Raw genomic sequence first — 26,602 nt, forward strand, 5'->3', positions numbered from 1 at the left:
ACTTGCTGTGCATTTTCAATTTAAAAGATGGATCCTTTATGATGTATTGTATAAATAGCATGTTTTTTCTTGCAGTGGGATCCCTCAAGCTTTCATTTAAGGCGTCTCTGACGATGGAGAAGGTACGGCTAAACAACCCCAAAGTGCTGGAGGGCCGATACCACCCCAACGAGTGCCGACCACTGCAACGGGTGGCCATCCTTATCCCGCATCGCAGCCGGGAAAGACATCTCATGTACCTGTTGGAGCATCTCCACCCATTCCTGCAGCGGCAGCAGCTGGAGTACGGCATCTACGTCATTCACCAGGTCAGTGTGGTAGGTTGAGTGACAGCGGAAGAGATGTAACTTGTGTGACATGCACGTCACAGGTTCAGACATCTGCCATTCTAACTCAAACCCTGCCTTCTTCTGATATTCATTCGGATGCCATTACACTTTCAACAAGATGCAAACTTGATTGATCAAGTTTTTTAAGAACCTTGCTAATGAGTATTTTTTAAAACATAGTATTTGTGCTAATTTGACCACAAGGTGACTGTTTTGGGCTGTGTAACACTTTAATTTGCTAAATCCAAACAAGTCCCACCAGAATCTAATCTGACATATCATAGGACCAGCATGATCTAATGATATAATTCCAAATGAATGTGCCTACAATCATTGTCTGTTACCTAAATATATAAGTGCATGTGTGAGGGGGACTAGTCCACCTAATTTTAAAGGTTCCACCAGTTGCCATTCACCTTTGCTTGTATTAATAGAGGAAGTGCAATCTGACATTTCCAACATTGATTAAACAGGACTAGTGGGTTAGGTCATTCACATCTCATTCTTTATCTGTGACGTGGAACTGCTGATGGAGACAAATGGAGCCCTAAATTTTAGACACCCCAAAAAACATCTCTTATCAGGTTGTCCACAGTTTTCTGGAGACGGTGCTAAAACACAATTTCATGAGGCAATGTTTCCCTGTGTTAAGGCCCATCCCAACGCATCAAAATGTCAGAGATGTAGTCAATTAATTTAATTGGCCCACCTAATAACTGAGTTCCAAATCAATTGAATATTTAAAGAGTTTTATTTTAAAATTCAAAAATACGGCAATACAAAATAAATGCCACATAGGTTCTCAGTGAATAATGCAATACAGAAAAGGCAACATCATAAATTAAACCAAGTCCCTAGAGGGCAACAAAATCAAGAAAGAAACGGACAGCATCCCTAGTAGAACTGGAGCATGTCATTGGAGATGTCTGGCTCACCCCGAAAATCGAAGGATTTTTATACATTATTTTTGCATATGAAATTAACAAAACTGTCGAAACAGTGGGGAGTGAGAAACTGTACCCTTTCATCAGCAAATCAGCACAGTAAAATTAAACATCATGTTGCCTTAACACCTAAGCACTATTCCATTACATGAATAATGATTCTGCCCTTTGTGTGCCGATGTCACCCGGAGACTTTAGAACAAATTTAATACATAAACAACAGTGTGTTTTTGAATGAATAGGCACAGTGATCTAGGGGAAAGACCTTGAAGTAATTGTTTCAGTTTAATGACTGAGCCGGGAAAAGTTCAAGAAAGGTAACATGAACAATAACAATTGAAATAAAACATCTCAATCTACTTGTCTTCGTGCTGCAGAAACAACAGGCTGTGAGATGTGTGTGTGTATGTGGTGGGGTGCTTTGAAGAAAAGGTGGGTGACAAGGGTGACTTCCATTTTGTACAAAATGGTGTTCAGGCACAACGTGAGGCCTAGTTAATAAGGGTCAGGAAAACACACTTCTACACATCATGCAATATTTGTTTAAAAAAAATATATATTAAAAAAAGCTGTACTGTATCAATGTATACTTGTGTAATCAAGTGTTAGGATACATTCTGAATATTGTTAATGTTGCACAAAAATATAGAGACAAACAATTCCTTAACACTTCGATGGCATAGAAGTGAACTAGAACAGCTGACATTTCTAGTTCTGGTAATAGCATCACTGGATTAGGGTATTTACCAGTCCAATTATCTGGCACTGCCAGCGATCCTATATCAGGATGAGACCAGTGATGGTGTCACTGACCGGATCCTGGGTGGGTGAGAGTACCTTCATTGAACTGTACTTATTTTTTATTCATTTAAGTATTTATATATTTTTACAGGCTGGCGATGACAAATTTAATCGTGCCAAACTGCTGAACGTAGGGTATCTGGAAGCTCTGAAGGAGCATAACTGGGACTGTTTCATATTCCATGACGTGGACCTGGTGCCAGAGAACGACTTCAACCTCTACCTGTGCGACAATGAACCAAAGCATCTTGTGGTCGGCCGTAATGTCACTGGTTACAGGTAGGACCCATTTCTTTGTCAACCAAACCTGCCCCTGACTAGCTATGTGATGGAGACTCCAACCATCCATTCAGCTGAAGACTGTTGGCAGGGCTGTGGTCCATCTATTGACTTGGAAAAAACTTGTGCTTGCTCTCCGCAGTATGTCTACATTAACTCTTTCTAATGCTAAGAATATCTTTCAAGCATTCTGCATTACTTAAAAAGCCATCCACCTACCTACAGGAAATTAGGGAAAGGAGAGCTCTCAAACTGCAAATAAAAATTAATTCCTCCTTGTTTGAAACTTCAACCAAAACTAGAACATCGAATTCTCCGTTTTCTCTCCAAGCTCTGAAAATTCCATCTGAGAGGACTGATTAAGGACCTAATTATGAGTTCGGCAATCTGACAACCCGAACTCCAATACGGCAGTGGGAAGGTGGCCATCAAACCGGGGGCCTCACCACAGTCGTATCACAATATTTCTGCAGGGCTGACCGGTGGAAACAATGGGACGGCATTGGCCTTGGCTCTCAGAGAGAGATCCGGGGACAGCACCCTCGGAATGCGCACTGTCTGCCAAGAGTGCTGACAGGGGGCCCCTACACCGCCCACGACATAGTCTTGGGCAGTGCGGGGACCCCAAGTGGCCCCAACTCTGCATTTCTGCCAGCCATTACATAATCCTGGACTAGAATTTAAACCTACTATTTTGGATACTAGGAACATTTGAACATTTCTTTGATTGTTTCTATTTAGTTCCGTGTTGAGAGTTGACCCTTCCTATTTTGCCAACATTGTACGACAAGTATTGTTTCACACTTGCTTGTTGTTTGCCGCACCTGGCCATTCGTTCTGCGCAGGTCCTATGTAAGTGCCTGTGGAACTGGAGAGGAAAACCCCCATTTAAAGCACCCGGTAGATACAGTTGACTAGTGTTCTGCTTGTTGTGTGTACACATTCTCACTGAGGCCAGGGTGAAATCATCCCAGCAAGAGCCCCATCCCCATGTCAAAGGGGCAAGCATGGCTTTGTGCAAGGTTCTTCCCCCACCAGCACCATCTAGATGCCTTGACTCCCTTCCCTTATTAAAAGGCAACATTAATATATTTTTTCTAAAAATATGGCATGGAAACAGTTAACAGGTGATCATAAATTCTGATTTTTATTTATAAACAATTTACAACATTTTATCAAAGTAGGTACACACATATTAAATGGTACTATACGTATATCCTACACCAATTCAATAGATATAGCACTACTTTTGTGTTCTGTTTGTAGAACTTCACATGGGGCATCATTTTGCACATGAGTAGTGTTTAGCATGCCCTGTGCAGATCAAGAAGTATTGCATTATATTTGTATGGCTAGTTGCAAATTCACACGTTTTGGCAACCTCCTGGGGCATATACTAGAGGTGTGTGAAGCTTGTGTAACCTGCTGGAGCGTAATTAGCCAAAGTTGCTGCAAAATTATGCATAGTTACGAAAAATGTTTCTTTCACTCAAAAAATTACCCAATCCATCCATTAGGGTAAAAATTCAACCCAAAAATGTAATTTTGAGTTAATTTCCAATTGCTTGCATTCAAAACACTTATCTTCAGTTTGTAGTTTTGCTCTAAAAAATTACCTGAACCGTCCACTTGGATAAAAGATGTATCTGAAATATTTGTTGACCATCCATGTTAAAGGAACTGCTGCTCTCATTTAAATACTGCTGTTCATGTTCGGGTTTTTAATTTCGTGCTCAGAAATTACCCAGAGGGTCAGTTCAGGTTAAAAAAAAAAAATCCACCTGAAATGCTGCATACGTTCAAAAATTTGTACCTGAGCAATAGTTAATTTAGTTAATTGCGTTACACTTCACAGAATTACATCATATGTGAACATTTTGTGTAACAAAATTACCCGAACTATTCTGGTGTAATTGAAATTATGCACAGGGCTTGAATACACCTGCAGGCTCATTTATGTTGTCATGTTATAAACAATGAGAGAACAGCAATTTCTTTGTGCATCACACGTTGGATTAGCACCCAGTTTGTCTCCAATTGCATATGTGCCCTGGAAATGGGTGAAGTACTTAATTTGCCTAGCATGAACCAAGAATTCCTCTACATAGGCATTTTAAAGCACTAATTTACAGTCATTCTTCATACATACAAGCTGTCTCTCAACAAGAAGAAATCCAGACTCTTTGTGAAATTTGACCTGGCAGTCGCCTACATATCCAGGTGTTTTGCTGTTGCAGTCTTTCTGGACCCTAGTCGAAGTTTTGGCAGCTTGGCCGTATGGGAGCAGGCCTTGCCGATGGCTTTTCCATCTGATAAAATATGAGCCCCAGGGCTTGAGTTTTTACGTATTATCCTCCTGTCATAATGACCGTAATGACACCTGTCTTCTCCTGTCAGTCACCTCAGAGTGATTAGTAATCCAGTTGTAGACAACCAACATAGATTAGAAGATGTCGCAGAAGTTGAGACCTCGTCTGGCCCATTGTTTAAGTGACATTGGAGCCATCCTGCAGTGGATAACTTTGGATCCAGGGTAAAAGCCAGATACAAAGACTGGCCACCATTGGATTGGACAGAGATTGGACACCATTTTGACTCACCTCTTACTGCTAGGCCATACATCAAACAGAGTAAAGACCTTGTTGGTAGCATCCACAGCCAGGGCAACTGGCACATTCCTCTGGTAGAGGACCAAGCATGGTCACCTTACCTGATATGCTCACAGAAACTGTGATTTCTGGATCTTGAGTCTTTGAAATATCTTGTATCGTACAAACTTGAACGCTTTGAGTTAAAACAACTTAGTCATTTCCCATCTATGAGGCCACAGTATTGCACTCATGAGCTACTGAACATTATATTGAAGGATATTCTGTATGTTTTCTGTTGTTAAAAAGAGAATGTACAAATTCAGTAAAATGCTATCCAAGTTTCCAAACAAGCACCAAACTTAATAAATAAGTGACATATCATTTCTAATATTTGGAGTTCAGAATCCAAAGATCAGTGATTGGCGCCTCTCAAATCAGTAGGAGAAATTATGAACCCCAGCAATTGTAATGCACTAATCAGAATGATGAATGCCTCCTGGACTTAAAAAAGAGGTGGTCACCTAGGTGGGCTTTATAATATTGTAGAGATGATCCTAAATGTCTGAAACCCAAGATGGAAAATTAGGCAGGTTGCCGGTTGATCCAGTTGAAAGTGCTTCAGAAGGGTATACTTTACCAGATATAGATTGTTTGGCATGGGGAGAAGCGATACCGGTCTCTGCGCAAAGGGCTTGTAGGCAGAGAGGTACACTGTTACACACGATTTGGAGCTGCCCAAGGATCCGGGAATATTGGAACGGGGTAGGACGTTAGGTCGCAGCAATGCTAGACATAACAGTGGAGCTCACCACACAACTAGTGACTTTGGGAATTTGGTGGAAACAAACATTAGACCGGTACGCGCTCCTCTTCTGAATTAAAAGCATTCAAAGTGAGTTAGAAGTTTGTAGAATGCACATGGCAAAGTTTCTGTCCCTCAGGTGTCACTTTAAGCGTTATTTAAGATAGCTAATTAAAAGCCCTTTAAAAAATGGATACTCAAATATAACTTGTCCAAACAGTATATGTTTGTGCTAGCAATAAGTCCTTCACCTCTCACCCAACGCTAATCAAGCGGTTGAATATAATTTTCCTTCCTAAAAGACCGTGGCACGTGACAACCAGTAAAGCTTCCTGGACAGCATTTGTAATACCTACTATATATAGCACGTAATTCATTCTTATAGCCTAATACATATAAATGATAGAGCTACTGTTTCCCTGTGCACAGTCAGCCTCATAAAAGGTTGGGTAGAATAACCCGAGCAGGAGCCCACCATGCCAAAGTAGCACTTAGATCTGTGAATGATGCTCCACTCTTTCTGTTCAGGCATTTTCATCCTGACTTCTAAGTCATATGTCCTCTCTATCACAGTGTTTTCTGGGACCATATCTATGTCTATCAGGAAAAACTACTGTTGAGTCTCGCTGGCATTTGTGCACTTAATAAATTAATATATTAATATGTGCAGTCTGGTTTCCCTATGTTGGGTGTTTTATTTTTCTTCTTTCTTCTATAACATAAAGATATATTTTTATCTAATGGACCATGTAGACCACTGCTTAAGGAATATGTGACAGAACAACTAGGTCCTAAACAACTATAGCCTAAACCACTACTGCTAAACAACTAAAAAGTATCTACAACTAAGTACTGAACAACTACTGTCTGAACAACAATTGTGCCTGGACAATTGCCTCAACAACTAATTTTAAGGTAAGGTTTTCTTTTTGTTTTTTATGGTTTATTAGTTGTTTAGAAAATATATATATATATATATATATAAAAAGAAAACCTTACCTCAAGATTAGTTGTTCAGGCAATTGTTATTCAGGCACAATTGTTGTTTAGACAGTAGTTGTTCAGTACTTAGTTGTAGAGACTTTTTAGTTGTTTAGCAGTAGTGGTTCAGGCACGTAGTGGTTTAGACCTAGTTGTTCGGGATGTTTCCCCTGCTTAAGAAGTTCCATTTCAACACTAAGTGCAAAATGCTTCAGGTGGCCTCAGAACCTCAAGGACTTAGTGCACAATATGTGACATTGTCCCCTAACTGTGCCCTATATGGACCTGAAAGTCCCATTAATTTGTGGTGAGACTATGTGAGTCCAACCAAAATGTTGTCTTTAACTGTATGCAGCCAATTATCCACCTGCCAATTTTCTGTCTCCGTAGAGGTTACTGTTCTCAGATTCAATTCAGAATCCAAAGTTGCAGTACAGCAATTACAAGATCAGATGCCACCCAAGAAGAAAGCTACTGATGTTCCCTCTGTAGCGAAAGAGTGACTCCCAGAGGCAGGCAGAACCCATCATGGTTGGGTCTCCCTGCATGTTAATACCTGCTATAGGGAGTTTGCTCTTCGGCTGTACTGCAGAAAGGGACAACACAACACATGCGCAGTTGAAATGTCAGAAACCAGCAACATAGGTACATTCACCCTTCTGCATAACTGGGAAAAATGGCGGGTTTAGTGGTTGGAGCTAAATATGGTACCTCTTGATCCGCAAACTTACAGAACATTTCAGAACGTGTGTAGAGTTTGCAGTCTATTTTTATGTCTTTCCTTTGGGTGGAGGAAGCTGGCCTTAAAGTACCTTCCCCAGGACGTTCCTTTCAGTGTGACAGCATGGTATGTCTAGAAAAATGTCTCTTGAGAGCATTTAATACCTCAACAATTCACACCAGCTTGTTCCAAGAAGAAACTAAACCTGGCTTTTCTGCTGATCCTGCTAGATTTCTGTTGCTCTCTTGGTGAATTTCTTCGCAGATACGGTTTGGTACATGGAGTAGGCGTAGTAAATAAATAAATAAATACATTGTTACGGGTGATGCAAACTCACTAAGAAACTATGCAGTATCGCCTTGGCTACTATGTTTCCAAAAATAATTATGCACTGGGGACATTTACAAGCACTGGTGCAGAGAATCTTTCCTCCAACTCTAAACACCTACCTTACCACTTCAAGTGACATTACTCCACGTTTAATCTAGCAACTTTATTCGCCTGTGTCCTCTGCCAAGCTTTACGCTACTTCCTTCGCCTTCCTAATTGCTATAAAATGGGTAATCAGAGTCGCCTCTCTTTAAAAAAAAAAATGCCATAATGTAGGAAAGAAGTAATTACTATATTTGTATCCCGACCAACACATTTCAGGTTCGAACAACCAGGCAACTGAAGGCCAGAGCTCAACCTAGCTTGTAACTAAAGAGAGGAAGGTTTTTCAAATTTAAACATTTGTATACTTTTCTTAGAAAAAGTTCTCACCCAGTTGTGCCATTTACAGCATTCTTCCTGCCTATGACCCATGGAAGAAAACAGAATGCTGGTTGTTCCTGAACTATGTAAAGCCCTCCACTGCCCCCTCTGTCTACCACCATGCCATATAAATGCCTCCAAATTAAATAAAGGTTTTAAGAAATCCTGGCGAGTGTGTTCAATAAATATCTTATTTCAAAATGGCAAATTGGAGAAGGAGAAGTAAATGGAAGGGCACACTCAAATTCTCTAAGAAAATGCGAAATGTTCTTTCTATTGTTTCATTATTTTTGCAAATTCTTTTCAATATGGTGCGCGGAGCAAGGGAATGGACACAAAATGATATAAGGAATAGAAAATGGCTGTGAATTGTGACATTGTTATGAATAGCCTTAACATAACCGTAGTATCTGCTGCCATTTTCCTTGCTGTTAACCGTGGCACGTGACTACGCCGCTGCTGACGCGTACAGCCTCTCTTTCCGTCTGCCATGGTAAACCTGAAGTTCTCAGATCACTCGCTCAGCTCAGAAAGTTTACTTTGTTTCTTTTCAGAGGTCGAATGTGTACTATCCAAGGTTCTGTCTCTGCACCTGTCGTCTTTGTTTCGGTTTTGACTATGTGATCCTTTGTGTATGAAAAGCTGTAAATGTATCTTCTATATATTAGTTTTACACGCTCATCAGGTACTGGGAGATCCTTCTGTCGCTGATATGTGTGATTCATAAATTTTATATATATATATATATATATATATATATATATATATATATATGTGTGTGTGTGTGTGTGTGTGTGTATATATATATATATATATTTTTTTTTTTTTGCAAATAAATCTTATCAGAATTTGTGTAGGGGTATGAGAAAAATGATTCTACAGATGGAAGAATGGAGGTGAAATAGGAATCGGCGGTTGGATAGGGAAATTAAAGTTGGTAGCAAAGGCAAAAGCAGTGTAGTGCAGTCTGCTGGCACATTCCATACATGCCAACATTTTAGGGCAGGTAGGTGGATGATTTAAAAAAAAATAGTTGGAAGAATATATTTTCCCCTTTGACTTATAATTAAACAGAAGTGACCTGAATTGGGTCTATTGGCATGTATGTTGACAGTCAGTCAGCACTTCATTTTGGCATTTTACCAACATTGCACAAAAAATAGAGATCTAGACTCTGTTTTTGTATGCTCTGTGTAAAACTGCCAAAAATCAAATGTCAATGCTTGTCACACGTTCTACTCTCCCTCTCCAGGAATTAATGACAAAACGTTAGCCTTTGATGTTGGAGGTAATTCTTGAAGGGAGAGATGGGAGCGTGCGTGATGGGACATTTAACTTTTGCCTTGTTGCCGGTGGATCATGATTTGGGAACTCGAATCTGGTGTCTGCATGTAGGACTCATGAGGCGAGAGACTAGCCCTGAAATCGATAGTCCCCGGCCTGTATCGGGGAGGTTGGCATGTATGACATCCATGAGTTCAGCACCGTACCCCTGTGCTCTATTATAGAAATAGGAATTCAGACAGAAAATGTGAGGAAGACTTATGGAGGGGACCTTCAAGCCCCCATAAGATACTTTTTTTTTACAGGATTAACATAGGGATCTTAAGGGGGTGTCTCGTGTTTATTTTCAGCATAAATAATCCAAGTTAGATCAATTCTACATTTAAACATTTGAAACGATCTTAAAACATTCAACATGTCCTGCAAACAAACACAGGAGGTACAAGTGAGGGGACAGGCAAGACTTGCCCCCAGGCCTAGGGCACTAGAAGTAGGGGTGCGGCCAAACTTGGAGAGTGTACAGACATGGCGGACAACAGTCAGGCCATTCAGACAGTTTTTTTTATTTTCACAGCATCATTAGCTGTTTGTTCAAATGCAGTGAAAGGGTACTGGTAATTAACGGGAGTGCGGATAAAAACATTTAACAAACAACTGCACATACGTTTGTCATTTGTCAAGTATATCCCATGTATACTATAGCCCTCATGTATCATGCGATTTTAGGCGAGTAAGGCTCAGATTCATAAAATCAGAGCATCTCCAAACGCAAAATGGCATTTTATTATTCACCAAACCCAATTAGTTACTCAGTACTATGTTACCGAATGTTACTGACTTGGTAATTGGTTTTGGTACTAGCTATTGAATCTGTGTTTGGAAAGGGCATGTTAAGGGTGACCCTTTCAAATACAGATTCCTTTAGGTATGTATTACTGTTTTGCGACCGAAATCTGATTGTGAAGCATTATCTTTTTTTACCACCTCCTCAAAGGAGGTAGCAACTCATTCGCAAAGGGGAAAGGTTTGCCAGGGGGGGGTACGCTTCCCCCATCCCCTTGAAAGCCCCTTCTTACACTGAAGAGAAGAGCGAAAGAATGCCGGTGCTAAAACATGTCTGACCCTCCATTCCCTCCTAGAACTTGTCCGCTCCCCATTTTGGAGTTGTCAATCTCAATACTTAACTTCACTCTCGCTAACATTCCCTCATCTATCTGAGAACCTAGTTTACAGTTTTGAACATGTACATATCTATAAATAGTATTTTTGCTATACTAACATAAAGCCTGTTTCCTGGGAACAGAATTTGTACTATTGATTTTCAAAATTAACACATTTACTGCTTTTTTACATATATATTTATCGATAATGTAAGTTCATCCTCCACTCCAGTATAAAGTGTTTTGATGTCAACATTAAACAAATGAACCAATCCATTTCCAGAAGTGGAAAGTAAAAGTTATTTCGTATTAAGTACCCATTGGAAATGATAATTCGACAAAGCTAGGGAGCTGCAGTTTGGAGGTCACCTGGACTCCCACCACAGCAGCGTGATGGGTACGCTGGGCACGTGCCAGGCTGCTGCCCAGAGATGCAGAAGTCTGCTACAGTAACTGCATCCATTTGCCAACACATACCCAGCTTAAGTGAATTATTACCAAATCTATGAATGTTCCCTTCATGAGCAGTGCCACCCTTCCGTTAATCACCTACTGTGTTGGCAGTCGGTGACGATGCTCTACCAACCCTTATCACACACATTCATTTGTAACATTTTAACCACATCCCATATTAGAACATTAAGATGTTAGAAGTTCCATTGAAAACAATGAAGTGGCTCAGGTTCAATATTGTCTGGTATCTGCCTTCTGATCAAACATTCCAGTTTTTGGCTTTCTGTTTCTCCTTCATTTTAGAACATTCCACCCTCAATTTAGAATGTTCTAATGGCTTTGTAGACCTTCTACTTTTGGACGTAGCTGTTGTTAAAGGCCCCCTCCCTCATTTTAGGCCCTCATCTGTGGTGTGAGCCTGTAAATTGAGAAGAGGCAATTTAACAACCGATATAGCAAGCAATGGTGCTGTATGAGAACATTGGAATGTTGAGCACTCCATTGAAGAGAATGGAGTGGCTCAAGGCCAATAATGGCTGGTATGGACATTCCGCTCCAACATTCCAATGTTTACCTTTCTGTTTATCCCTTTTAATGTAAAGCCTTGTACCCCTAAAAGGTGGAAAGTTCTACTAAGTTTTTAGCCCTTCTGCCTCAGTCAATAATGGGTGTTAAATGTTTTTACTTTGTAATAGGCGTTTGCCCGCGGCGTGGGCCTGTTACTCGCATTTAGAACCGCAAACTGCCTTTTTAGCCATTCGCAGTGGGCTATATTGCTACAGTATATTTTGTTGAAGAGGATTTCCATTATAAAAGGAACTACAATGTTTGACCCGTAAATAATCTTCTTCTGTTTTCTTTTCTTATTTGTTCCGGGTCTGGCTTTTGTAAGTGCACATATGCTAGAAGTGATTGACAGCAGAACTGCCCACTGGCCTCTCCAGCCTTTTGTGACGCATTGTATTTGTTTTTTGTTCTAGGTTACGCTACAAGGGATATTTTGGTGGCGTGACTGCAATGACCAGGGAGCAGTTTGCTAAAGTGAACGGCTACTCAAATAACTACTGGGGCTGGGGCGGAGAAGACGACGATCTGAGAGAAAGGTATTGGCAATGAGTGTGAGGTGACCAGGTGCACTTGAGAAGTTTGTGTAACTAGGAAGGCTTGTGGGAAAATCCAGAACTTGAGAAATCTCCTACATTTGGGTTCCACATAAAGAAAGGAGGGAGGCACCAATATTTGAGAAAAGTCTGGTTTTGGAAATAAAGGGGTGGAGGCATTGGATATGAGCTCTCAGTTAAACAAGCTCCACAGTTTTAGCAAAAATGTTTAATGCAGAACAGAAATATTTCTATTTTACTCTAACTTTCGAACACCTTGCGTGCCAGTGTGGTGATGCTCGCCTGGTTCCATGGCTCAGATTTTTACCAATAAACATAACACATCTCCTTACTTTAGATAAAACATTAAGACAAAAGAGTGACACAAAACACAGCCAATCAAAGTGTAGCAACATATTCGATTCAATGTAGAATTTGTAGATTTGGTGGCATTTCTGAAATATTGTGATACATTTGAAAATGAGCAGAAATTTGAGACACAATGTGGTTATTTTTTTTTTAATTTGAGAGCATGGCCTTGCTGTAAGCTGAATGGTTTTAAATAACACACCCAGTATGTGGTTACTGTGATGATCAGAGAAGAGTTTGCCTGTGGCTCTATAGAGTAATCTTCTAAGCTGCCTATTAGACCTAACTGTTGTAGTTCCACTCCTCGATTCTGATGGGGCAGGGTGGAGCGTCATTAGTGGAATCCCTCGGGTCCGGCTCCACCCCTCCATGGTCCTAGAGCCTGCCCTGAAAATCAACAGAGTTTTGGCACTTTACAAGTGATAACTCGTGCCGGGTGTGCCGGTGCAGAGGGCGGGGACATTCAGTGGTCGATTCCTCCAGGATGCTCCCGTAACCACCCTCACAAAATGGTCCGGTCCTGGACCTTTGGCACCGAAGGTGTTTTTCCATCAGACTACCTAACATTATCGCCAGATGCCCTAACTTTAGTACTTTGACCTTCCAGTCTTGTGAAAATATTCACGTGCAATCACACTTAACTACTGCACTACCTCGACGTCACCACATATAGTTCTCCCGACCCCCTTCCCGAAAAATAGAGATAGCTACGCCGCTATTCTTTCTCAGTCTCTTATTCACGCCCTTGTGCCCCTGTTCCCTCCCTCTCTCCATCCCTCCCTCGTGCACCTCACACCCAGTGACCTGCTGTCCGCCCCCTATGGAGCACTGTCACCTTCTTTTTAGGTGTGGATGGCCAGGGCCGAACTACGTCACACCGGATATGGCAGTGCAGGATTTTCCCTCGTAAAGTTTTTTTTCCTCATTTAGTGAAAACGTTATTTTGGTTTTATGAGAGTATTAGGTATTCCACTTCAACAAGGCCAAAAGGAGGTAATTAGCGAAGACAGTGTACAGTTTAGATGATGCATTGCCAGCTGGGGGGAGTAGACCTTCCCTGGTGCAGCTTAATGCAGAGTTGTGCCCCGGTTTCTTTTTAGGCCTTACCAGTCAGACCGCTTTTAGATGTATGGTAGAGCAAAGCCACTTCTGGACTATTTCTGAAACTTAAAGTGAGCTGAAAGTCACCTTTTGCTTACATTGGTTGCCTGTAGTGTCATTCCTCATTTGCTTGCTTCTCATTAGCTGGCATGCATTAATTTTCTTGTTTTTGTCCCTCCCTCGGAGCATGGTTTTTACCATCCTTCTCATTGAGTTCCATCCTTCCACTGCTGAAACCTGGGGATCTACTTTTTCCTTTTTCATTAAGCGCTCCATAAGAGTACAGGTGCTGCGTTGCTGCCTCTCACATTCTGCTTCCTCCTCTCCCCGTGTGCCCACAGCTGTTGCTTCCATCCACCCGCCTCCAGGCCACTCCTCCATTGCTCTCCCGTCCCTTACGGCACTACTTTTTTTTTTTTGGGGGGGGGAGAGTGCATTGGCCAGCATTTGATGCTGAGCTGCTGTGTATTGAATACAACACTTTTGTGTGTCTCAGTTGCTCCTTCACCACTGCCCACTCCCTGTTGATTCCCACCCAATACACCTCAAATACCACAGTCACTTCTTTAGTTTGTTCATTTTTTTGTGACGGCCACGCCGCCATAGGAAAAGCACTTTCATGCAAATCCAATTTTTTAAAATTTACCAATCTAATTGGAGTCCTCCATCTTGTACCCGTCAATAAAAAAAAAAAAGATAAGTCGTTCAATGCATACGCCATCTCGCATGCACACGTCTACAGAATGACATAGCCAGCAGCAGCGGTCACATCCTTGCCTTTTTCTCTTTTTTTTCTGATGCTGTACAGTTTGCTTCAAATGGAGCTTCATTGCTTAATGATTACTTCAGCGCTCTATAATGTTTTTTGAGTTTCAGTGATAAGGAGGGTTTTGCCTGGGTGATTGCTCTACTACAGCGATGACTGCTGCATCAGAGAAGAATCACCGCCTCAGATATACAGCTACAAGACGGGTGGGCTGACATTGCGCTAAGATAGCATTTTTCCAAAAGGCTCTAGCCACTCTAGAAACAAATTCACCTCAAAGCAGAGTTTTTTTGGCAGACAAGATTAATCCGAGCTTGGGCCGGATGCAAGCGAACAATGTGAATTTTTGAGAAGCAAAAATAGGTGGATTGCCCTGATGGTAGTAGAGCTGAACATAGTAGCACAGTCTTCATCATCCTTATCGGGTGGGCAGCTGGAGTTGTCACTACTGCCCCTCGTGATGCAAGTCTTCTAACATGTGCATGGCTTTGTTTGGCTGGGCATCCGCTGCTGGAGTACGCTGCGCGGTGCTGTGTTGTGCTGTGTGTAGCATGCGGTCAGTCGCTTTGAATGAAGTGGCTTTGTGACTTTGCAGCTGGCCCGGAGAACTAGACATAAAGCGAGGAGCGAGGACATTGTGGCTCGCGATACTTGGCGAGGATATTCTACTACTCGGTATTTCCATAAGTAGCATCTATGACGAGCCATGCACAAATAATCACTGCCTTGTTGGGGTTGAAAGAGGAGGGAAGGCTCACCCATAACATTCCCATCCTTAGCATAGCTTATCCCATATGTGGAGTGACCATCCTGCTCACCTCCCTGTAAAGATTTTGATTGTCTGTGTTTGGTCCGTATGGGCCTACTGGTTTAAAATCCCTGCCGTTCAGTTGTCCGGTCAGAACATAGCGTCCTTCAGTATCCACTATGGTTGTGGTAACAGCGTTTGGTGCTTTTGGGGTTGTTCATATTCCGACTCCTCTAGCGTACGTACTATAACCCGCAGGATCAAACCTACACTTCGATGTCAGTCTTAGTTTGTCTTCTTCCCCCAAAAGATTTCTTGCAAACAGGCGATCTGCACTCGCCAGTTGTGTAAATACTTTTCTACCGTAGCTCTTTTTGTGTAGTTATTTAACCTTTTAACATTCTAGGCTACCCTCTTTATGATGTCTGTTATGCTCGGTTTTCAGTGTGCCTGCTGTACTGCTCCTGCCCCTCATCCCATCCCTTGCTGCGCGTCTAGCCGTCATCAGCCCTTCAGCTAGAGTAATAGTTTGCATTAACTCAGATGGTGAATTGCGGTGCACCCTGGCTCTACTCAAAGCCCATATAATCATGTTTCAGGAACCTGCCCATCCCCGTGAGTGTGCTCTCGGTCCCTAATGTGCGGTGTGCTAGTGTTCAAAACTTTTAACTAAATCAGTTTTGCACAATTTTGTTCTTTTGCTGATCCTTTGCCTGAAGGGCCATCACTAAACATGCGCTTGTTGGGATTGATCCATGGGAGCGGGATTGTGGGAGGCACTTTGGCTTTTATACTGTCATATAGAAGTTGTGGTGTCTTCCTAATATCCCAGTTCTCGTACACCCTCATACTTGAACAGTCTACTATGCCATCTTGTTTGTGCCGCCATCTTCTTCCTCTGTGTATTTTTCAGCATCCGCAGGCAGCATTTTACGTCCAAATAAGAACTCTTGCTTCAGTCCTTGTTTGCAAAGTGTCTCTAACAGGTTCCATGCCTGCTGGGACATTTTGAAGAAATGCAATCTGTTTCTATGTAACATCTTTAGTTGACAGGGAAAAAAAACATTATATACATATATATTCACTTAAAAAATCAAAGGTTAGATGGAATTATGGTTAGGCTCATATTTTAAACGTACAAAACCATAGAAATTGACCTGTTAAAGGTAATTATCTCGAGTAACTATAACTCATGCCCTAAGGTGACTATAACTTGTGCCCTACTGTAATGACAATCTCTCTCTCTTAAGACCCACTGCGAGTGGATCCACGTCCCTAGATAGCTGTATTTTATTTCCTTTAATTACTCCGAAACTACTGAACAGATTTACACAAAATAAACAAAAAGAGATGTTTCAGGACCAAGATCTATCTTTCTGCCAAATTTGGTGTAAATCCGTTCAGCGGTTCAGGCTGTAGTCGCCTTAAAAAATTGAAAAATCCCCATGGACATAACATGGGGACAACATGTTTTGGGACACTCCCTTTTTTTTGGCTCCTATTTGATGAATCACCCCAAAACTTCCCAGGCAGCAGCGAAACAAATTAGTGTACAATTTTTGAAAGTGTGAAAATTTGTCCAAAGGTACCAAAGTTATTGGCAAAAAAAAAACAGTTAGTCTATCAAAAAGTTGGTGCTAACTATACCTACTGGCTATCAGGAGTAGTGTACACATATACATATATATATATATATATATATATATATGCATATATATATATATACATATATATATATATATATCTCAAAACATTCAAGTCCAGCAATCGTAGGGGGGCCACTAACGCAGCAGTGTGTGCAATCAGGGGGGCCCCTAACGCTGCAGTCTGTGCAAGGTGCGGCCAACCCAACAAATTACACAAAATCAATCCTTTATTGGAAAAAGGAACAAAGAACGAACTTCCCAAGTCCAGAAAATATATCAGATTTATTGGATTAGCTCTTTTCCCCTACACTTCCGTTTAGCATCCTCAAATGAGCATTGCTGCTTCTGCACCTGGACTGTGTAGTCTGGTAACAGCATTATATTTGCATCTGCAGCTCCTTCCTGCAGAATGAGTTCTCTGTCCCTATAGCTGAGTGGTTTGAAAATCACAGTTGTCAGTGACGGTCCCAGAGCAGACAGGGCAGCCGGCATTCAGCTGTTCAAGTTGTTAAAGGCCCTCTCCCTCGTTACACGCCCTCACCCGAAGCTCGGGCCTGTAACAACTGATATAACCAGTGCTTAATTTGTGCTTGTTTTTTCCGGTGCTGAGCACCGGCTCTTATTTTTGAGGGCCGGGGCTTGCTCTTCCGCCTCAAGCATTTGCTGCAAGCAAAAGAGACATATGGGAAAGACAGAGGAAGGCAAAAACGAAAAAGTGTCACAAAGGGAGAAAGCAGAAAGCTGCAAGAGTGAGCTGAAGGGGCAGCGAGTTGCTTTAAATGGATTGAAGAGGCCCGAGGTGGCTTGAGGATTACACCGCCTCAGTATTCCGTGTTCACACATTTAATTGCAGCAGCCGCGTGTTTAAGAGGAGGGCTTTGGGCACCTGCACCTCTTTATTTACAAATTAAGCACTGGATATACCCCTCAGCGGTGGGCCGCACGGTTATATTAAGAAATGTTACCACTGTGAATGTTCTGCCACAGCAGAGGCCTCCACTCCAGACCGCTTTACAGTGAGAACCATTTTGGATAAATGCAGCCTGCGTTTACCGGAGCAGAGTTCACCTGTGAGCGCTCAGATGGGGCGGCCTTCTCGGATTCCAGGTGATTTGTATCCGTCAGGCCGCGGGCACTATCGGACTCTTAGTGTGGACACGAGGAGACTTCAGAGCTGCTCGCCGGGTGACATTCTTTTTGTGGGGAAGATTAGATTAGCTAATGGTTAACCTTTGCCACATAGTGCTGCGAGGCTGCTGCGGCTGTTTCGTTGCTGTCACACGGGGATTCGTTGTAGTTCCCCTGCCGCCTCCCAGGCGCAGTCTCGGGTTCTGGTGCGGGCCCCAGTGCCGCACTCTTGACTGTAATGGCTCACAGCCTGCCAGATGTTTGCGAGAAGCAGCAGCGCCGACTCGGATGCCAGCTGGCGTGGGAGCTACAACTATTTTTCTAACTCTTATCTTCTAACACTTGTGATTAATATGGCTGGGTTATTAGGTTAAGTTGCTTTTAAAATATGTTCTTATCTTAAGCAAGGCTTTCTAGATAGCTCCATTCTGCAGTTTCATTTAAATTACAGGTGCTTTTCACAACAATATTAACCATGTTAAGGATGTTTCTTTTCGCACCAGATAAAGTTTAAACAAAATCATTACCAGGATGTTATGTCAGGCTTTGTTTTTTACTCAACACAGGTAAGTCATTTAAAATATACAGTACTACTTGGGACGTAATTTTGCACTGTTAACTCCGAACTATCGCAAGTTTGTTTGTCACAAACAGTGGTAGGGCATTCATCCCTCTCTGCTGCTGTTAAATGCATAGGGTCAGCCTGCAATGCAAGCTCATCTGTTGCTGCAGCTACAAGCATCCGCAGTGTGTGAATGATGTAGGGATTGTTGTCATGGTCACAGATGCCACAGGGCCTGGGTTGACAATGTCAGTCTGTCTTCTGAAAGTGATGTAACAGACGAGCCCAGCAAGCTATTGCGTGTTTGTGGCGAGTGCCTGCAAAATCCTACAGTACTCCACATTATAGGCTCAGCCTAGTGGTAAACCCAAGGAATTATTGTGGAGCTGGGTGTCTGCGGTGGAACTAAGTAGGTTGAATTGAGGATGGCTGCTTGCAGTTTTCTATAACCACAGTCTGAGCATTTTTGTCCATAACCTTAAGATGCAACCCTGTTCAATGCAAGTAGGCGAAATTTAGTACGTCTGGTCTGTTGATCCTGTTGCACCATCATTTGGACAACATGGAAGCTCTTTGGGCGCGGATTCTGCTTCGATTGGTAAGTAAACTTAATCTAGCGTTGAATGCTTGCTGTCGGATAGTGGAGAGTTGTGTCCTCTCAATGCCTGAACTTACCGAGTGTACAGAATCCAGAGTGGCTACCGTCGAGGTCACAAGTACAATTGAAGCCGGCTGTTTGGAGGCCCAAGCGACTCTTCCATCAACTGGTAGATATCGCTGTACTTTGTGTTATCATTGACTACTTGGTCCACCAGACAATTACCATTTAGTCATCATACAATCCATGCCATACGCCTGGAGCTTCCATGTTCCATCTTTTGGGAACACCGTTGGCTTCTTGCGAAACTAGAGTTACTGCAGGACTGCTTTTGCTCTTGAGTATTCTTCGGCTTTTATAATTTGAGGAAGATGTAAGTTCTCAGCAGCTTTTGACAGATACTGGTATTGTTCTAGTACTTGTCTGGACCCAGTGTGGCTATTCCTTTTCCAAACATGAAACACAAAACATTTTTCCAGTAGTCAACTATTGCAATTTGACTCATCGTGGAAATAACCCTTAATACTTTTTCTGGCATTTTGTTAATACCGCTCAGGGATATGTCGCACACTCAGACATAGGGGGTCATTCTGACCCTAACGGGCGGCGGAGGCCGCCCGCCAGAGTTCCCCCCTCCGAAATACCGCTCCGCGGTCAAAAGACCGCAGAGGGTATTCTAAGTTTTTCCCTGGGCTGGCGGGCGGTCGCCAAAAGACCGCCCGCCAGCCCAGGGAAAAACTCCCTTCCCACGAGGATGCCGGCTCGTAATCGAGCCGGCGGAGTGGGAAGGTGCGACGGGTGCTGTTGCACCCGTCGCGTATTTCACTGTCTGCCAAGCAGACAGTGAAATACTCGTAGGGGCCCTCTTACGGGGGCCCCTGCAGTGCCCATGCCAGTGGCATGGGCACTGCAGGGGCCCCCAGGGGCCCCGCGACCCCCCCTACCGCCATCCGGTTCCCGGCGGGCGGACCGCCGGGAACTGGATGGCGGTAGGGGGGGTCGGAATCCCCTCGGCGGCGCAGCTAGCTGCGCCGCCTTGGAGGATTCAAAAGGGCGGCGGTACACTGGCGGGAGACCGCCAGTGTTGCCGGTCTGACCGCGGCTTTACCGCCGCGGTCAGAATGCCCTGCGGGGCACCGCCGGCCTGTCGGCGGTGCTCCCGCCGACCCTGGCCAGAATGACCCCCATAGTGTTCTAATATGCAGTCCACTTTCATAGGGTATTGTAGTTTCTGGAGCAAATTCGTCCTTTCTGCATGGCCACCCCAGATGTTTTTCTGAACTGTATTTTGCAGGCTTTAGCACCATATGGATTTTACCTCTGCTAAATAGATGTAAGGCACCTTTATTTCCCCTCTAAAATGTGTCCAATACATTTAAACTCCTTTACACCTATTTAACCTTCTTTTTAAGTCCCTTGTAAATGGAGCCTTAAGTGCACTTAACTGGACATGTACATTTAAATGTCAGACGTGGGCTGCGGTTGTATTTACACCACCCACATTTGACAACATTATATTTCAGCCACAAGCACCAGTGTGTTCTAGCTGAGCTGTAATTTAAATGCATTGCAGTGACACAAGGCGGGAAAAATACTTTGGCAATATTGAAAAAAAGCCTGTTCTTATATATTCATGGGTCACTGCTAAGTGTGCTTTGTAAGCCCACAGGGAAGGGTGCTAACATGAAAAAAGGCACACTACAAATAGGGGTTAGTGTGCCCTTCCAGTGAAATAAAACTCAAAAGCTATCAGAAGGCATAGGTGGGAATAATTATTTTTTTCCAACCTCCACTTACAAAAGTGCTAGAAAATGCTTGAGAGTTATTCACTGCTTAGTTTTTTTAAATGTGACAATGGTGAAATCAGTTTTTGATAACTGAAGCAGAAAAGTAACTTTGTAAAAATTTACTTTCGGCTGCTTGAACCAGAGCTACCTTGAAACCATTTCTGCCAGCCATCACACCTCCAGAGCTGGAATGCACATCCTTGATTTGGAGAGTTCACTCCTCTGAATCAAAGCACAACGGCTTGCCTCTGGGCCCAGAAAAGGCCAGTGTGTGTTAACTGTTGACCACTTGGAGAATAGCTACCTGGGAGTGTGCCGGGACATTTGGCAGAACAAGTGGCAGCTTCAGCACCACCTCTTGACTTGGAGATACCATGTTGGGTTTCTTCTTTTCATCCCCAGGGCTAGGCCTGGGCGGAATTTCAGTTACACCAGAGTAATTTCGGTAATTCCACAGTTCTCTTCGATGCAGAATAACCAATAATTACGCAATTACTCCTGCTTGCGTAATCAAGAGTACTTTCTTTTGGGGGAGGGGAATCCCAATGCGAGAGTACATTTAGCGCGCATGAGCTGGCGCTCGCTGTTTGTGTTCTAATGCATTTAGCTCTCTTTCTTAGCACAAAATGCATCTTCACATCCATCTTGAATGCAAGGGTGCATTTTGCATTATGAAAATAGCGCTAAATGTTGGCTGTAAGTTGGGGGGAAATCCTACTCCAAGAGCATATTTAGACAGTGTCAGTGGCTTTCATGTTCCGTTACATTTAGCCATTTCTCACCGTCAAATGCATCCTTGTGTCCATTTTGAATTGCATGTTGATCCCACTCTTACCCAAGACCCTCTTGGACAGTTAGGTTCCAGCCACAGTGGCAGGGAAATCCGGTTTGATCCTGTTGGGCAGGGGAGTGGGCAAGAAGCTGAACACAGGGCCCGCCGGGTGCAGCTAGGTCCCACCATCTTCTGAGAAATCTTACCATAAGGCAAAGTGTAAGTGCTGCAAAAGGAGGTGCAGGCACTACAAACAATCATTAGAATTGGGTTGTAGAATTCCCCCACTCACTGGCTAGGGCTAGGATAAATCTAGCACATCCACCTCCATCTCCTCAGTACATTCCTGGACCTGGGAAGACTCCATCTGAAGAAGGCGACCCTGCTGGAAGAAGAAATCTGACTCGTGATGGAAGAAGTACACATTCAAGGACTCCAAAATCCTACTAGCTGCCAGGGACTGCTCCAAGGGTCAAGTGGTTGGCCTCCTGCTTACCTGCTTCAGGGGCCCAAAAAGCAAGTGGACTCTGGACTCCAATAGGGGACCATCTGGATCTGCAAGAGACTTGGATGGAGAGAGACAGTGTGCTGAGAAGCCTGTCTGAAGGAGATTGGGGCTGCAGGGCAGGCCAGAATAAGCTTTCCCAGCAGCTGGAGAATTTGAAGTTATAACTTTCGACCAGGACAACCTGCTTGATGCATCAGACCTTCAGTCCATCACAGGCACCTAACACTGTGCCCAGGTCATGTTTCACTGCAAATTGTTGTTTTCCAATAGTGCTTGACTTTTTCTAGATTTTTCTTTACTTGAACCTTTTAAAAATTAATATCTATGGTTTCCCTTAACCTGTTCCGAAAACCTTGGAGTCTTCTTGCTCATTAAATCATTCTCTGTATTAAAAATTGGTTTGGGAATTTTATTGGTTTGTATTCTTTACTTTAAAATTGTTGGTGCTGTTAGAGCTTAGCACACACTTCTCTGGGGATTATTTGCTGCTTGTGCCATAGCTACCAGGGGTTGAGAAAAGATTCTTTATTGAGTTGGTAAAGGTAGTTCCTACTCCCAAATTATTAGCCCTGTTTTTAACAGTTGCACATTTGTATGCTCAAGTGAGAGTAGCATTTTACTTTAAGGAGAAAAAAATGATAGATTATTTTAGATTTCAACTTTGATGTTAGAGGTTTTAAAACTGCACTCCTTATGTCATGTAAAGTTAAGATTTTCCTTTCCCTTTAATAATCCTCATTTTGATACACAAAGTTTGTTTTAGTTTCTAGCTGTAACTTAATGATTTCGTAATGCACTAAACACCTGATACATAAGAAAATATTTGAAAAAGAAACTTCTAGGAACAAGGCTCCATGGAGCAACTATTCGCCTGAACTTCAGTTTATAATTGTAATCATTTCAGAAATGATTTAAAATTAAATGGGGACAGAAGATGTAGATTGTTACAGGTACCATATACCTAAGGGGCTGAACTGGCGCACAGAATATTGAGCCAGCACAAAGTAGAGCAGTTCCATTGGACACCGCTGAAGTGTGATAGAAACAACAGATATTTAAGGGAAGAGGAGATTTTAAGTGGCTTCTGAAAAAGATGGCAATTAGTTATTAGGAGGATGTTTATTGGAAGATCATCCTAATAGGTTGTGGTCTTGTAATCAGTTTTTTGTTAAATTTAGAGAAGTGCAGGGGAATAATTATTGTTCCAAAGTGCTGGTTTAGTGGTGCTGCCTCATGAAAAGTGAGATGCCTGTACTCTTAGTGTATATAGGGCAGCAGGTCTCTCAGTATATAATCTCAGTTTCCTTATCTGAGGACCTCTCAGGCTAAGGCTTTATGGGTGTGTGGCCTCCAATGAGGGTAAATGCTTCACACACAGTGTATAAGTGAGATGATGAGCACAAGGTTAGCTTGAAACCTTCAGGAAAATGCAAAGGAGAAAATCTAGGTAGATATCTAAACTGTAGAGGGAATTTGGGGAGCAAACGTAATTTTGGCTTCTAAGAAGACATCAATATTTTTAACTAGATCAACCATGTTGGAGCAGTGCATACCACACTGCTCAGGAGAAAACTGAGATGGGCTGCTGGTGTTATGGTATGCTACTATTATATGTAGAGAGCACATGACCCAGGAGGGTGTCCTGATGCATGTAAATGAAGGTGGGCTGGCTAGTTTGAGGGCCTATTGTAAGAGGCACGTTTTCAGTTTCCCCCCAAACTCCAGGATGTATCTGGCAGCTGCGATGTGGTAGGGGAGTTTGTTCAGTACTTTGGGGGTTGATGGACGAGAAAGCTTGACCTCCGGCTTTGGCTCGGCAGATGCAGGTGAGGAGCAGGTTGGCCGAGCAGATGTGTGAAACGGAAGTGGTTGCTGAGGTATGCTGTGTAATGTTTTGTAGGTATGTGTGAAGAGTTTGAAAAGGACACGCTTATGGACAATTTGCTTGCGTGGTCTGGGTGTCTTCTGATAGGGAGAGATTGAGCTGAGTGTTGTCTGCGTAGAAGATGATGTTGTGTCTGTGGGAGTGGATGATGCTGGAGAGGAGGGTCATAGATATTCAACAGTGTAGGGTTCAGAGACATTCCTTGTGGGATGCACTAATCAGATTGGCAATTTCTGATGAGTAGTGGGCTAGGCTGATCATTTGCATGCGTCCAGAGAGGAAGAAGCTGACCTATCGTAGTGCTGGGACCCAGACACCCGTCTCATGGAGGCATTCAAGGAGGATGGAGTGGGAGACCGTGTTAAAAGCACCCGAGAGGTCAAGTAGGATGAGTGCCACCGTATGCCCTTTGCCCGTTATGAGGAAGATGTTAGTGGCAGATAAGGGTGATCTAAGTGCTGTACTTGAGCCTATAACCTGATTGTGAATTATCCAGGAGGTGGTTGGTATAAAGATGGTTGGCTAGCTGGGCGTGGATGAGCTCTCCAGGACTTTGGTTAGGCAGGGGAGGAAGAAGATGGGCTTGTAGTTGGTCAAGGGCAGGGTCAGGGAGCCGTTCTTGAGGAGCAGCAGGATTGTTTCCAGGAGTCTGGGAAGGTGGCAGTGGACAGTGATAAGTTTGAGTGGATGTGAGGGTTGAATGAAGGAGTTAAGACCCTTAGCGAAGATTTGGTGCAGGCAAGATTCTGAAGAAGCTCCTGAGTGAATGAAGAGCATGGTATTGGCAGTTTCTGTTGTGGTGATGGCTGGCCAGCAGATTTGTTCAGGTTCCAGGGTGTTGCTCTTGTTGAAGTGGAGGACTTAGAGGATGCAGATGTCCTGTTGGTGGGGCATAGATATTGTTGATGCTGTTGATTTTGTTAATAAAGTAATGGAAGAGTTCAGTGCAAAGTTCCTGAAATGGGGTTATTGTCATGGAGCAGGCAGATGGGGACATGAATTCCTTCATGATGGTGAAAGATTCTTTTGTGGTGTTGGTGCGGTTTCAGATCTGTTCAGTGGGGGCAAGGCGCTTGGTGAGTCCCTGGTGGTAGATCCGGGGGCTGATTTGTAGGAGTGTATCCTTGAGTGGCACCAGCATAATTTCAGCTGCTTGCAGTGTTGCTTTGTGAGCCGGATCTCCTTAGAGCACCAGCTGAACTGTGACTTGAATTGGGGTGTGCAGGTGGATCTCAGAGGGGCCAGGGATTCTGCACAGGAGGTGATCCACGGGCTGAAGGTTTTGATGGATCATTCTAGGTCATTGTGGTCTGGAGAATGTCAAGCCTGAAGTTCTGTGATCCCAATGTCCTCTGGGATTTTATTCCATTGGTGGTGGGTGGATGTAGTGTAGGTGGTTCTGGACTGATTGGGGAAGTGTAGGCTGAAGCGACCAAGGGAGTGGTCTGTCCAGGGTCAGTGTACCGTGATGTTGGAGAAGTTAGTAAAGATTGTGTCAAGGGCGTGTCTGGCTGTGTGTGTGAGTTCTAAGATGCTGAGATCTTCTTGGAGAGTGGCTGAGTTGGAGGCCAGTTGGGTCTTCTAAGTGGAAGTTGAGTCACTGAGCAGGATGCAGGAGTTGGATGCAAGGGCAGGAGGGGTGATGAGGTCTATGAGAGTGGCGCTGAAGTTGGATCTGTGTCCTGGGGGAGGGGCGACATGGTGGGGCAGAGTAGCTCTTCTCCAAGAGTTGTGGTGGTAGAGGTGCTGAATTTGAATACCAGGCGTTCAGCCAGTAGCTGCTTTGTACTGAAGTGATGGAGAAGTTGATTTCCTTTTTGTAAATGATGGCTAATCCGCTGTTCGGCCTGTTGGTTCTTTTGTATTTTATTATTTTCTACCCGATGAGTGCCACTGCTGTGCCTGGAGTAGATGCTGGGTTGAGTCAGGTTTTGGTGAGAAATAGGAGGTCTGGAGAGAGGTCATGCAGGAGAACTCTCGCAGCATGCCTGGTGAGTGATCAGATATTGAGGAGTCTGCAAGAGAGGGTGGATTGTGTCTTGTAGGCGGAGGTGTCAGTCTAGGAGTGGTTATGTGTGTGCTGTAGTTGGTGGAGGTAGAGAGTGGGGGTCGGGTGTGAGACAGATGAAAGCACCTACTTTTTTCTGGGGAGGGGGGCAGTGCGCAGGGATGGGTGTCTGGTGTTGAGGGTGCAGAGGGTTTTGGCTAAATGGCATCTGGGCTGGAGGCAGTGACTATTGGTCCAGGAGTCATGAGGCTGCGCTTTGCCAGATACAGGCAGGCTTGCTTTTGCTGCACCGGTGCCACGTCTCTGCTGCGGCTGCCATTAAAAGGTCACTGGAAGGAGGGGAGCAGAATGCGACAAGAGGGGGAGGAGAGAGCAGAGACCCGGGATAGCAGTACTTGGCACACTTTAAGAGAAAAGGCAGAAAGATCAGCAGCGTAGAGGGCCATGTTTAAAAATAGAGCAAAAGAGCATAAAATCAAAAGAACAAACAGAGAACAAGAACAAAAAAGAGACCGAGAATAAAGGG

The 26,602-nt window shown here is 43.4% G+C and overlaps 1 protein-coding gene across 4 annotated transcripts in view; it reads left to right on the plus strand.

Moving 5' to 3' along the window:
- B4GALT4 (beta-1,4-galactosyltransferase 4) overlaps positions 1-26,602 on the plus strand; it is a 163,384-nt gene that overhangs the window by 119,159 nt on the left and 17,623 nt on the right. For all 4 annotated transcript variants that reach the window (XM_069202770.1, XM_069202773.1, XM_069202771.1 and 1 more), the window contains 3 exons: positions 76-308; positions 2,166-2,353; positions 12,079-12,201. In XM_069202770.1, coding sequence (XP_069058871.1) covers positions 76-308; positions 2,166-2,353; positions 12,079-12,201 — 544 coding nt within the window. The remainder of the gene's footprint in view (positions 1-75; positions 309-2,165; positions 2,354-12,078; positions 12,202-26,602) is intronic.

The sequence above is a fragment of the Pleurodeles waltl genome, chromosome 8 (genome assembly GCF_031143425.1).
Source record: "Pleurodeles waltl isolate 20211129_DDA chromosome 8, aPleWal1.hap1.20221129, whole genome shotgun sequence".
NCBI classification, from domain to species: Eukaryota; Metazoa; Chordata; class Amphibia; order Caudata; family Salamandridae; genus Pleurodeles; species Pleurodeles waltl.